The sequence below is a fragment of the Rhincodon typus genome, chromosome 35, assembly GCF_021869965.1.
Source record: "Rhincodon typus isolate 14 chromosome 35, sRhiTyp1.1, whole genome shotgun sequence".
NCBI classification, from domain to species: Eukaryota; Metazoa; Chordata; class Chondrichthyes; order Orectolobiformes; family Rhincodontidae; genus Rhincodon; species Rhincodon typus.
The window spans coordinates 18,731,470-18,745,283 of NC_063366.1; the positions used below are offsets into that span (position 1 = coordinate 18,731,470).

Genomic DNA, 13,814 nt, shown 5'->3' on the forward strand with positions numbered 1-13,814 from the left:
AGTTGAGAGAGCGCGCAGAATCACGCTGAGATGCAGTGATAGATTGAGTGGACGAGAAGGTAACAAAGATGGCTATGTAGAGACAAGCCTTCTCTCTGAGGAGTTGGAGTTTTCTTACGCGGGAGACAGCGGTGGCTGGATCTTCAAAATGCATTCCAGGCTGCCTTAGGCAACTTTTTTTTTAATGGGTGAGGGAGTTTAGGGTTGTGGAAAGCGAAGATCACAACAAAAGCAAGCGTGATCTGATTGAATGCTGGAACAGACTCGAGGGGCCGAACGGCTTACTTGTGCTCCCCAGGCTTGCATTCCTGTGCGGTGAGCTACAACACCAGAATACAAGGCCACATAGGCGCAGCAGATTCTACAAAACAGTCTCTTTCAACACGATGTGCTGCCGCCAACTTTGACCTGGTTAGACAATGTCAAAGCTTATTCGCAGGAACTGAAATCCCACTGCGAGGAAGCAGAGTTAGGAAAGTGAAAAGCAGAAGACCGGTAACATTTTCAACCTTGCAACCCAAAGCCTTGTGTGAGCTGGGTGGTTTTACTTCCGTCCTCGCTTCCTGACGTCCTAAACTGGGAGCGAGTCCAAGCTGCCTAATACGGTGTTTTTGCGCGCTCAGACCAGTCGAATACACTGCAGTCGGAAACCTGCCTTTACCGTCAACACAGCAGTTCGCCGCTGTGGGGAAGTGGCCATGAATTTGTGTTCTATCGCTGCCTTGGCCTTAATGTCTTTCCTCTGGACCACAGGTAAGATTTTGTAAAGTACCTGTGCATTCCTGAGGAGGAGTGGGCAGTTAATGGCAAGGAGGGGTGTGGTGTTGGTGAGAAATTATGGGGACAGAAGTGCTGTTACACGATTTACTGAGTTCCAAACGCCCGGACCCTGTGCTTTAGGGTCTCCAATCGTTTCGGGAACACTCGGAGCCGAGATTCCAATGGCACTAAAATAGAAATTGCTGAAAACTCAGCAAGTCTGGCAGTATCTGTGAAGATAAATCAGAGCTAACGTCTGGTGTCCAGTAACCCTTCACTCAGAACTGCTTTTTTTTTAGAGAAGAACAGTTGGACAGACAAAGGATTTGATAACCATCTGGCTAGGAGGGCGAACAGCTTTTAATAGTGGCTAACAATAGGTAGTGTGTAATGGCAGGCTATATGATAACAAGGCCAGGTGTGTGGGGTAGGGGGCTAGGACACGGGAGAGCTCAGGCCCAAAAATTATTGAACTCCGCATTGAGCCTGGAGGGCTGCGGGGTCCCCAAGCAGAAAATGAGGTGTTTTTCTTCCAGCTTGCGTTAGGCTTCGCTGGAACACGCAGCAAACCAGAGACAGAGATGTTGGCCAGGGAACAGGGTGGTGTGTTAGAGTGACAGGCAACTGGAGCTCAGGGTCTTGGTGGTATCTCACTGGAGGTGGTGGAAATGGCAGCTGATGATCTTCTGGATGTGGATGCTAGTGCTGTTCTGAGGAAGGGTCAGTGGGCCCGAAATGTTAATTCTGACTTTTTTCTTCACAGATGCTGCCAGACCTGCTGAGCTTTTCCAGCAACTTCTGTTTTTGTTCCTTATTTACAGCATCCGCAGTTCTTTCGGTTTTTATCTCCAATGGCACTAGCCCGGCACATTGGCAGGGGTTGGTGGGAGTTGGATCGGCTGATGCTCGTCATGGCCAACACCAAGATCTCCCTTGTAAGGTGTAAGAGCTGTGGCCCTCATATTTCCAGGTTCAGGACCCTCCACCACCAGTCCTCTCCCATCCCTATCCTCTAAACTAAAGCTCCATTCAAACTCTGACTCCCTCACAAACCTCAAGAAAACCAACAGCGTGTAACGCCGAGCAGGACGAACAGACGGTGTTCCAGGCACAGAGAAAAGGGCTGAGGGGTGGGGAAGGGGGTGTGGGAAGAAGGGGAGGTGCTAGTGAAACATTCCCCTTTCGAATCGAGAAAGGAAGTTAAGGCATGGATAAAGAAAGAAAGAGGCGTGTTCAGTAACCCAAATCTAACCTTGAGCTAATACATGAGGGGTGAAGGGTGGGGGGGTGGGGGTTGGGGGGGGGGGGGAGCGTGAGGTGTGTTCGGTGGGTGCTCCAAGCACGAACAAGCGAGCGATGGCTGAAGCAATGTTTTATTCCTAACAGGAGTTCACTCAAATGAAGAAGTCGTAGTGCAGTCGCCTCTTTCAGCGGATTTGGTAGAAGGCGAGACCGTGACGCTGCAGTGCAACATCAATAGCCCTGGACCCAAAACTTACAAATGGCTGAAAAATGATCTTCCAATACTTCAAGCCATCCCAATGTACGCCGAGAGAGTAACTGACAACCCACTAACGTCTGATAATCCATTGCTGATTAATTTGCGGATCAGGAACCTCACAGAATGCGATTCCGGGACATATTATTGCGTCATACAGAAACTCGGCAACCAGTTTAAGGGCGTAGGGACGAAACTTGGAGTGAGGCGTAAGAGATTTCTGCAACTTTGTTGTGTATGTGTGTGTGTGTGTTACTATGTATCGGCGTGCGTGTATGTCTGGACATGTCTGAGTGCGTGTGTGTGTGTGTGTGCGTGTGTGTGTGCAGATATCTGTGTGAATGCAGGAGAGAGTTTAACCTTGTGTATCTCTCCGTGTGAGATTGTCCACACGCGGGTGAATTGTTTCGTGAGTGCGAGCCTGTGAAGATATATCTGTGACACATGTTGGTCCTCAGACTGACATACATACGCCTCAGTGGCTCAGCATCCCTTGGAGAATGGGAGTCTGACCCTGGGGGAGTGTGTATTTGAGTGCATATACATGATATTGTACGTCTCTGTGTGAATGTCCATGCATATGGGCGTCTGGTGTGCCTCTGCGAGTTAGTATATGTGACTTTTGTGATTACGTCTTTTGCAGCCTGTGAGAACAGGCTGTGAGAGTATGTTTGTGTGTCCCTGTGACTGTGTGTACGTCCGCGACTGTTGCAGAAAATCAGCGTCAATACGTTAAGAAAGTCCATTGCTGAGATCCCCGTCGTTGAATGTGAAACAGCAAGTCTTCGGAGAGAATTGGCATCCATTTGCTGAGGAACCGACGCTTGTCAAACTTTTGTTCCCGCTATCATTTTAGGTGTTTCACAAGAAAAGCAATGTCCCCCCAATATCGTACATATCGCAGCGGTTACAGCAGTGGTGTTGGTTCTTTGCATAGCACTGATTGTAGTGTCTGTACAACTCAGGCAACGAAGTAAAGGTACTTCATTTGTTCAATCTATTATTGTTCCTACTGCGGCGGATACCGTCCTACCGAAACTTTAAACACATGCCTTTCAACCTGTAGGGTCCTCATTATTTCCAGCCGAAATTTTCTGCTTTTCAGCTCATCTTATTTCCCCGGATTTCAAAACTAATGAGTTCCACCTCATTTAGCCTCCAGTTCTTTGTGAAGTTCTCCTGTCAATTTATAACTGCGGCTGTGCTATTTACCCCGCGCTCCCTCTCCTATGCACATCATGCACCGGCCTGACTTTGGCGTCTCCTGTCGCCACTGGGTGTTTATCTTTGTACAGCCCCAGCTAACAGCACCGCAAGAGCCCACATTATCACAGCTAACTGGAGCGATTCACGTAGATAGACCCGCTATCCCGTTTCCAAAGTCAACTCGGTATAGGCGATAAACATCGGTTGCCAGACGCACACACACGCCAAGAAGGAATAATAAAAAAAGATTTTTTATAATCAGGAACGTAGATATTTTCTAATCAATCTGTTCAGGATTTTTTTTTACTGTTACAACTTGATTCTACTTCCTTTTCATGCGCTCTTCAAATTACTTTCCTTACAGGAGGATGCGATTATATTTTAGCTGAAACCAACTCATCGATTCTTCCTGGAAAATCTTGTGTTTTGAGCCAGTGCGCGCCCCTTTTCACTTTTTTAAAATCAGAAATGCTGAAACCAGGCCGCCCATGACCACCTAGAAATCCAGCTGTAAATTCTAATACTAGCATCAAAAGCTACTTGATGCCCAGGTCAATGAGCTCCTGGATTCCAAAGCCAAAGTTTCCCATGTTGCAAAAGTTACCATTCTTCCGTTCATTTATCCCAACCTTTCGACCTTTGACTAGAATTTCCTCAACTTTGAGCTCCTCGGATTGGGAAATGAACAGCAATCTTCTCATTTCTTCTAATACAAAATGATCACAACAGCATAGCTAGCTTTAGAAAGTGCAGGTGTGACTTGAAGCTGGCATTACCACGGTGCAACGAGGTCCCTTAGAGTGGGCCATATAGCATACTTACCCATCAGTGTGGGTGTAGAATGTATACCAGCATACCACAGTACTCAAACGCATCATAACTGGAGCAAGTGGGACTCAAACGCGTGTCTTCTAGCTCAGATGTAGGGATACCACTATCGTGCCACCAGAGGCCTATGCGTGTAAATGTAGAGTGCAAACATCGCCAATCGTGTTTCAGAGACAAGTCTGATAGTGACAATTTTACGCAGTCGCTGCAAAGTGAAAGACACTTTAATCATTGTCATGAAGTTTTTGATTATTTTTGTGAATTGGGAGGAACCACGGAATTGGGGCGAATCATGCATGAACGGGAGTGCAGTGACAATCTTGCCACTCTATGATGTGTTCACATCTATTGGCGAGTTAATCATAAGTATATATGGCTAGGATTGAAACTGCGATTCAAATACTCATCTTGTATTCAGATTAAATCAGTTTGTGACTTTTTTGTTCTTTGCAGCCTGCATTGCTCTTCAGAGGTGAGTTTATACACTACTTTCGTTTACTCTAGTCCCCTGCTTTCTCTCTGATCTGTAATTGAACCATCTCTCTCGGTCCCCATGCTCTGATTCCTACCTCCATTGAAGTGCAAACATCGTAATGCCGAATACATTTGTTAATCGTGCGTTTTCATCTCCCACAGGCAGTTTGTTGCATACATCACTGAAAAGTCAGCAGGTAACTGATTTCTAACTTGCAGAAAGGAACTTGACAGGTCATAAATCGATTTGAGTGAAACGTCCCTTCGGCCTATTCTCGCTCACCATCTCAGGGTGTTTTACCGTCTTATATACATAAGCAACCTATCCTTAGGATGCGTGACTTTGTCACAGTATGTGTGTTGGATTTTAATACAACTAAATGGATACAATTTTAAGCGGGATAAAGAAATATGGAGACCTGTAGGTTTCACATCTCTGAGGGTAACAAGGAGAAATTGATGAATGTTCAGAAGTTTACCTGAAGCTTGAATTTATCTTCAACTTGACTTAATTAACCCAGATATGAACCTCTCTCGGTGAATACTGTCTCCATTATATGATTGGAATTTTTCTTTGCCTTTAGCTGTTGAATCTGTTACAATAACTTCCAAATCTTATCGATCCACTTCTGCATCATTTTGTACACATCTCATCCTTCCCCTTGCAAGCTGTGTATCTAGTTTCTCCCTCGCTGTCTTTTAATCCCCTCGATATCAATAAATTTATTCATCCCCCTTCTCCCAACACTCCCACTACCTTAATACAAGTCCTATATTTGCTCACGTTGTTTACAAAGGAATTCCGTTCAAAATCCACTGATTTCATGCAGACCGATCTTCTCTAGACTTTTGTTCTTAAAATTCGGGTCCGATACACCATTCCAACCAATTGATTCCATAAAGAGAATCTACCTTCACCGGTAGAGAGATCATAGAGTCACATAGTTATATGGCCGGAAATAGTCCCTTCGGCCCAACTCATCCATGTCGACCAGATATCCAAAATTAATCTAGTCATATTTGCCAGCATTTGGCCCATATTCCTTTAAACCCTTCCTATTCATGCACACATCCAGATGTCTTTTAAATGTTGTAATTGTTCCAGCCTCCAACACTTCCCCTGGCAGCCCATTCCATACACGCACCAACCTCTGGGTGAAAACGTTGCCCCTCAGGTCTCTTTTAAATCTTTCCCCTCTCACCTTAAACCTATGCCCTCTAGGTTTTGACTCCCCTAGCCTGGGGAAGAGACGTTGGTTATTCACCCTATCCATGCCCTTCATGATTTTATAAACCTCTATAGGTCACCTCTCAGCCTCCGACGCTCCAGGGAAAATAGCCCCTGCTTACTCAGCCTGTCCCTATAGCTGAAACCCTTTAATCCTGGCGTGAACGAGAGGCCGTTACACTCCTCACATCTGCCGGCAAACATAAGACGCAGATCTCAGGCAAATGAATTGGGGCAAGTTGAAGAGATTTTTGTTGAACTGTAGCTAATGGTATGACCTGGAATGTAGAGTATGAAAGGATGATTGGAGCAGACTCAATAGTAATGCCCAGAAAGGGAATGAATATATAAACTAGAAAACTAGGATTAGTTTTTTTTTCTTTTGTTCTGTAGGTTATTAAGTACTATCAAACCAAGGAGATAAATGAATTTGGGTGCAGATGAGATGACATGTCAGTCTTCAGGGGCAGAATGGCCATTTCCTGTTCCCACATTCAAAAAATGGTTAACAACATTGAAAATGCACAGCAGCATTTCTTTTAAAATGGAATCACAGAGGGGTTACGTTGGAAATATTTATCGGATTGTTAGATGCAGTGGAGAAACGCTGTAATTTTTGCGTTTATCCCCATTTTTATGCATTGTAAATTTAAATTTCAATAAGCAAAAACTATGCAGAGAAAATTAGATGCCCTACAGGTACACTATGATCACTGTGTCAAAAAATAAAAGTCAATTTGCAGAACATTCAGGATCAATCTTAAAGCAATCCCACATTTGCGTTCTCATGTCTGGTAACGTGTACAAATTTATCTAGATTCAAACGCTACTCCTGTTTACAACAATGTCAGTTATGAGTAAGAAAAAAAAATTACCTTACATTGTGCTACTTGGCCATAAATGGCATCACATTTCCAAAAGTCCAGTAGTTAATATTGTTCTAAATATATTTGTAAATACGAAAGATGTAGTAATTAATGAATTTCGTTTGAATTTAGCCATACAAGTTAACAGATTAGGTTAGGTAAATAAATGGATGTGTTGTTACATTTATGACATTCTGTTTTGCATGTATATGTTTTGCTAACCCATTGTTATTTCTTTCCAATAGAGTCTGTCCCACGAAAACAGAAAGGGAAGCACACTGTAAGTAGGATCTTACTTGAAAATTCCACCAATAAAATGTCACAGGTGCATTGGAACAGAAGTTGGCCATTCAGACTGAATCTGCTCTGCCATTCTATATGATCATGGCCAATCAAACACTTCAATACCTTTTACCCACCCCATCCATATAACCCTGCAAAACCACTGGTAATGAGGAAGCCACAAACCTCGACCTTAAACACATCCACAATGCCAGAACTTTCATAGCCCCATGTGGTAGTGAATTGCAAAGGTTCACAGATCTCTGAGGAAGAAATAATTCTCATCGTTTTGGACCAGATTTGCAATCTTCTTAATTATAAAATGTACCCTCTCATTCTAGATTCTCCAGCCATAGGAAGGATCTTTCCTGTATCTGCCTTGTCTATCTATTTGAGTATGTTATCAGATTTAATAAAATCACTTTTCATTATACAAAACTCGAAAGAATACAGGCCAGTTTGCTCAATCTGTCCTCATAGAACAGTTCCACAACCCCAGGAACAGTACACCAGGTGCAGTCTAACCAAGCGCCTATGCAATTGAAGCAAGACTTCACTACTGATAGATACAAAGAACTACAGATGCTGGAGTCAGAACACACACAGTGTGGAGCTGGAAGAACACAGCAGGTCAGGCAGCATAAGAGGAGTATGACATTTCGGGTTGGAACCCTTCTTCAGAACCTGAATTTCAGAACTTCAGAATTGAAGCAAGACTTCACTACGCCTGTACTCAAATCCTCTTGCCATTAAGGATACATTCCAATAACCTTCCTAATAGATTGCTGCACCTATATGTTAGCTTTCAGTCATTTATCAACAAAGACACCTCTAAGACTCTTTGCATGGCTACACTTTCCAACCTCTTACTATTTAGGAAGTTCCCTGAACATTAGTTCCTCCTACCAAAGTGAATAACTTCACATTATATTGCCACGTTCTTGTATATTCACGAAGTCTGTCCAAATCCTCCTGAAGCTGCTTCACATCTACCTCACCACATATAGTTCCATTTGTGCTTTGTGCATTTTGCAAATTTGGAAATATTTGGATCACCCACTCAATATCATTGATAGATATTGTGAACCGCTAGTGTCCAAGTACTAATTGTTGTGATGCCCTCTAGTCACAGACTGCCAATGTGTGAAATACCCAATCATTCCTACTGTCTGTTTTCTATCTGCTTACTAATTATTAAGCCTGTGCAGGACAAATCAAAAATCTTCTGAAATTCAAAAGACTATCAAAAGCCGTCTGAAAGTCTAAGTACACCTTCTTCATCAGCTCCTTTTTTTTAATCAATGTTTTTAGTAACATCTTCAAAAACCTCCAACAATTTCGGCAAACGTGATTTTCCTATTTGCAAATCCATGCTATGCCCAATCAGATCGTTATTATTCAAGTGTCTATTTATCACATCCTTTTTAATTGATTCTAGCTCTTTCTCTACTATTGATGTAAGGCAAACGGGCCTTAGTTCCTTGTTTTCTCTCTGACTCCTTCTTAAATAAGGTCATGACATCTGCTACCTTCCAAATAACAGAAATCTTTCCAGAATCTATATAATTTTGGAAGATAATCATCAATGCACAATAGCCACCATCGTAAATCTCTGGGATGCACAATATCAAGTTCTGGGATTTATCAACTTCCAGGCCCATTAATTTCTCCAGTACAATCTTCTTACTAATGTTAATTTCCTTTAGCTCCTCATTCTCCATAGCCATTTGGACTTCTAGCTCTAGGAGATTTCTTGTATGTTCCCCGGTGAAAACAGACATAAAATAACCATTTAGCTTCTCTGCAATTTCTCTAGTTCCCATCATAAATTGTCATGACTGCCTGTAAGGACCCACATTAACGTGTCTATAGTAACATTTTCGGCCATTTTTTTTAGAAGTTGTTAGATTGCATTCATATTTTATTCTCCCTTGCCATATCTGTTTCTTGGACCTCTAAAAAGCTTCCAATCCTCATATTTACTTCTATTTCTGACAACTTTTTAGGCCTTTTCTTTTAACCTTATACAGTCCAGAACTTCCTTTGTTAACCATGTTTGACAGATCCTTTTTGCAATTTTCTATCGTGAAGAAATGTATATTTGTCCAAAGTCATGCGCTAATTCTTTAAATACTGTCCTTTGCCTATGTACACTTGTGAATTTGAATATAATTGTTCAATCCACCTCAGCCCCTTTGTGTCTCATGCTTTAATAACTTCCTTTATTCAAATTTAACACCCTTGTTTCAGGTTGAACTACTTCACTTTCAAACATTATGTAAAATTCTACCATATTATGCTCATTCATCTCTAAAGTTTGTTACAACAAGATTAACTATCTCCTTTACATTACATAATACTGTAACTAAAACCCTGTTTCCTTTGATTAACATCTTTCAAGACTCTTGAAATAATTTGTCCCAATTTACTGTATCAAAATCCTCCAAGATTTTGAATAGTTTTATTACATTGTTCCTTCAAATGTTCTGCTTTAAGGAAAATAGCACTAACTATCCTTCCTGACTGAAATCCGCCGTTCTGATGCCATTTCCCCACATATTCTTTCAAAAGGCTTGACAGTTTTCTTCCCATCTCGATGCAGAATCATAGAATCCCTACAGTGTGGAAGCAGACCATTCTGCCCATCGACCCCATACTGACCCTCCAAGGAGCATCCCACCCAGGCTCACTTCCCTATCCTATCCCTGCATTCCCCATCCCTGAACACTACTGGTAATTTAGCACGACCAATATACCTAATCTACACAGGTTTTCACTTTGAGAGGAAACCCACGTAGATACGAGGAGAACGCACAAAATCCACCCAGACGGTCGCCCGGGGAGCGGACTCGAACCTAGGTCACTAGTGCTGTGAGGAGGCACTGCTAACCACGGATCCACCAAGCCGCCCATAACTTTATTAAAACGTAAAACAGCATCCAAGTGACCAACTTAAAGAATTTCAAATTTTCAAATTTTACTCCAACAAGCTAAAAGAAACATTGATTCGCTCTGCAGTTATCTTTCAAACGACTGAGCAGAATTTCCCCTTTTATTTTTAATACAACCAAAAATCCAGCACTTTATTTTCTCTGTTAAATAGACATTCAATTCTTCCGGAAGCATTTTCCGCTCCTAAAAACATTCGTTTTCATTGCCATCCTGGAAACACTTTTCGATGTGAAAGTTCAGTTCCCTGAAAATGCTCCTTCCAGCTCAAGCTGGGTGTATCTTCCAGTCTCGCTTATATCTTCACAAATTTGGCCTTTTAAATCTGAGCCGAAATATTCACCCATAGTTTTGTCTGGTGGACCATGGATATGCAGTCTCTACCTCTCGATCCCACATCCTTTCAAACCATCCACACTTGTGAAGTTTAATGATATTTTAAGAGAAAAAAAAACCCGTTGTGTTGAAACTACATGTACAGTGGGGTTTTCTGGATATTGCTCCCTAAGCCCTTAATCATGTCAAAGAGAATTGGGGAGAAGGGCGAAAAGGCAGGAAAGTGGAGTTGAACATTATTAATTCAGGCACGATCTCATTCGTGGGGTGTGGGCATCACTGTCAAGGCTAGCATTCTGTCTCTACTTGTCCTAGAGCCGAGTGGTTTGTAAACAATTCATCTGACCGTTCACTGTGTACATGTTTCTCAAAGCACCGAGAGGGAAATACTTCGAGCTCCGGTCAAGAAGGGAAGAAGAAGAAAAGGAAGCCCAAAGAGCAACACAGGATGGAAAATGCGGACTACGTCCATTTTGGGCGAAACCAGGACATGCAGACCTAACCGCAACGACAGAGTCAATGTACCACCACGGCTCAAGCAGACATTATTTAAGATCCTCAGCCATACCACAGTTACTTTCCTGAAGGCTAGAGATGATTTTCTTTCTCTGTGTTGTTTTAATATTTCGCCTGATTAGTATTACGTCAATAATGAATAGACAAATCACGCCCTATACCAAGAATACAATCCCCCCACCCCCCAAAACAGTAACAATTGCCATTTTAAATTCATAGTTTACACTGTGTGGGATGTTGTACAGTGAAATAGTTACAAGTGGAAATGAATTTATTATTTTGATTTCGTCATGAAGAATAATTGACAGGATGCAAGGCGTCTCTGCTCCCCATCCATCTCCTCACACACCACCTTAAGTTCATATTTCCCCGAACTCCTATGCACTGCGATCACTATCAGTCTGCATTGCCTTCAGTAGAGATCAGAATCAGGCTGTACCCGATTCCATCAGCCCCTTTAAAGGGCGTATTCGGTTAAAGTCACCCAGGAATTTGGCGGGCGAGCCTCTACCGACTACTGATCCTTCAGTTCGCTGCTGTTTTCAGGAGTTCACGCACGCCCACTTTCTGGAATGTCGAGAGAGAGGCAATGGATAAGAGTCAGTCTTCCCCACCTCCCCCGACCCCTCGCCTGAGCTCTTAAGCCAGTTCCGACTGAGCGAGCCCGGAGTTCCCAACCAACAAATCCAACTTTACCAGCCAACCCCAGCCCCGCAATTCTCGTGGAAGATCACCTGACCAAGTACCAACTGGAGTACTCCTTTTACTGGTCAGACTGTGGGAGTCAGCTGGGATGACGAGGCAGGGAGGAAAGTTCTGGTCACCTCATCTCATCTCATAAAAAACCGAAAGAACTGCGGATGCTGTAAATCAGGAACAAAAACAGAAGCTGCTGGAAAGCTCAGCAGGTCTGGCAGCATCTGTGAAGGAAAATAAAACAGAGTTAACGTTTCGTATCCGGTGACTCTTCCTCAGAACAGGCATGCCTAGAAGAGATGTGGCAGTGAGTTAAATACTAAATAAAAACCGAAAGGATCTGAGGAAGGGTCACCGGACCCGAAATGTTATTTTTTTTCCTTCACAGATGCTGCCAGACCTGCTGAGCTTTTCCAGCAACTTTACTTTTGCCATCTCATCTCATATTCAACTATTTCAGGAGTTCTGCCAAGTCAACTGGGAGATAACGAGTGGGACCTTGTGAAATAAAGTGTGTCTTGATTGTTGAATTCTGCAGAATTTTTTATTTCATTTTAACAGCCACAAATGCAAATTTGAATAAAGCACCTTGGGGTGCGAAACGATAGCAGTTAGCAATTTTATGTCGCGACTGTTTATGTGTTGGCGTGAATTGCCTCATGCTATTCTGACCGAAGTGTTCGGCTTATTTTTTGACACAACCTTTAAGGAGCAGCAAGCTGCTATTTCGATATGAAATTATTAAGCTGCCAGTGCCCAGCATTGACTCCGCAGTTCCGGTCTCTCAATGCAGGGCGATGTGGGACACAGGAACACATTATGTATATATTCTGCCTGGTATATTATCTCTACAGAAATAGGGGATTCAGCCCTGTTGGGGTCCCATCCATGCTACTGCCTCACGTGACTCTTGCACTCCCCACCCCCAATAAGCTAAGCATGTCCCTCCTTTGGCTTGTACTGAATTGTTTGCTGGGCTATTCCAGAGGGTAGTTGAAAATGAATCACGTTGATACTTGTTTAGTTTCGCATACAGGCCAGATCAGATAAGGATGACATACTTCCCTTGCAACTGGATGGGTTTATACAGCTGATGATAGGTTAAGCGCGCAATCCCAGATTTTTAAATGGAATTTAAATTCCACCAGGTACTACATACAGAGAGATTTCACCCCCTGTAACATTAGACCGGCCTCTGAGTTACTACACCACTGACATTGCCATTGTACCTATACCTGTTCGTCCTCTTTGTATATCCTTTATCCTCTGTACTTAACTTCCTCTTGAAAAAGAAAGTAACTCCAGGTTATTTGGCTCAACTCCCCACTGAACGCAAAATTAGCCTTTAAGTATGAGAAAGGGCAAGACTGCCGTCTAATACTGTTTCAAAACTGTTCGCTCACGGTAATGATTAGGTACTACAAATTGAGTAAAGTACACAAAAGTAATTTTTAAGTGGATTTTCTGTTACCATGCCGGGACGTTGCATAAATAATCTGTTGAAACTCACGCCTATTGAACAGTGTGTGGGTGCAGAGAAATGAACGTGTATGTTTTGGAGGGGGAAGCTGCTGCTCAGATTTCTGTGCTATTTAGTCTGCAAAGACTCTCCTGTTCTGACTCTTTACAGACCTTTCCTGCTGCTGTTGCAGCCACGCCGGGCTTTTTGCGCAATCTTTGACATTTCTGATGTCAGCGTTTTCTAGATGAAATGATCAACGGAAACTCTGACTCGCGGGCCTCTGCCGATACTTCTTGACGAGGCCGTTGCTAATGTCGCTTTTGTTAGCGGGGCACACGGTCAGAGGCAGACCGTCAGAGGCACTCTGCTCATCTCAGGCTCTGCGCAATGTTGCGAAACGTCCGGCTCAAGCCCGGGCTGGGGGCAGGGGAAGTGGAAGGATGCGCGTGTGGGGAGAAGAGGAGTTGGTGGAGGGGATGGTGATGTGGTTAGTGGGTGTGTGGGTGTATTTTTTTTTGCTCGAGTTGGACCGGATGCCATTTGTATAATCAAAAAAAAATTCTCCGAGGAGAAGCGATTAGCGAGTTCCTGTACAGCAGGGCGATCATTGTGTGCAGTGCAGTGCAGAATTTATTCACCAATGTCGTTTCGGGAAGGAAACTGTCATCTTTACCTGGTCTGGCCTACATGTGACTCCAGACCCACAGCAATGTT

The 13,814-nt window shown here is 43.2% G+C and overlaps 1 protein-coding gene across 1 annotated transcript; it reads left to right on the plus strand.

The window, feature by feature from the left end:
• Positions 1-433: 433 nt before the first annotated feature.
• LOC109916931 lies at positions 434-12,168 on the plus strand. Its single transcript, XM_048616977.1, has 7 exons — positions 434-753; positions 2,146-2,466; positions 3,114-3,236; positions 4,745-4,763; positions 4,928-4,962; positions 7,105-7,139; positions 10,800-12,168. Exons 1-7 carry the CDS (start codon positions 699-701, stop codon positions 10,926-10,928), a joined length of 717 nt encoding a protein of 238 aa, XP_048472934.1. The 5' UTR covers positions 434-698; the 3' UTR covers positions 10,929-12,168.
• The last annotated feature ends 1,646 nt before the right edge of the window (positions 12,169-13,814 follow it).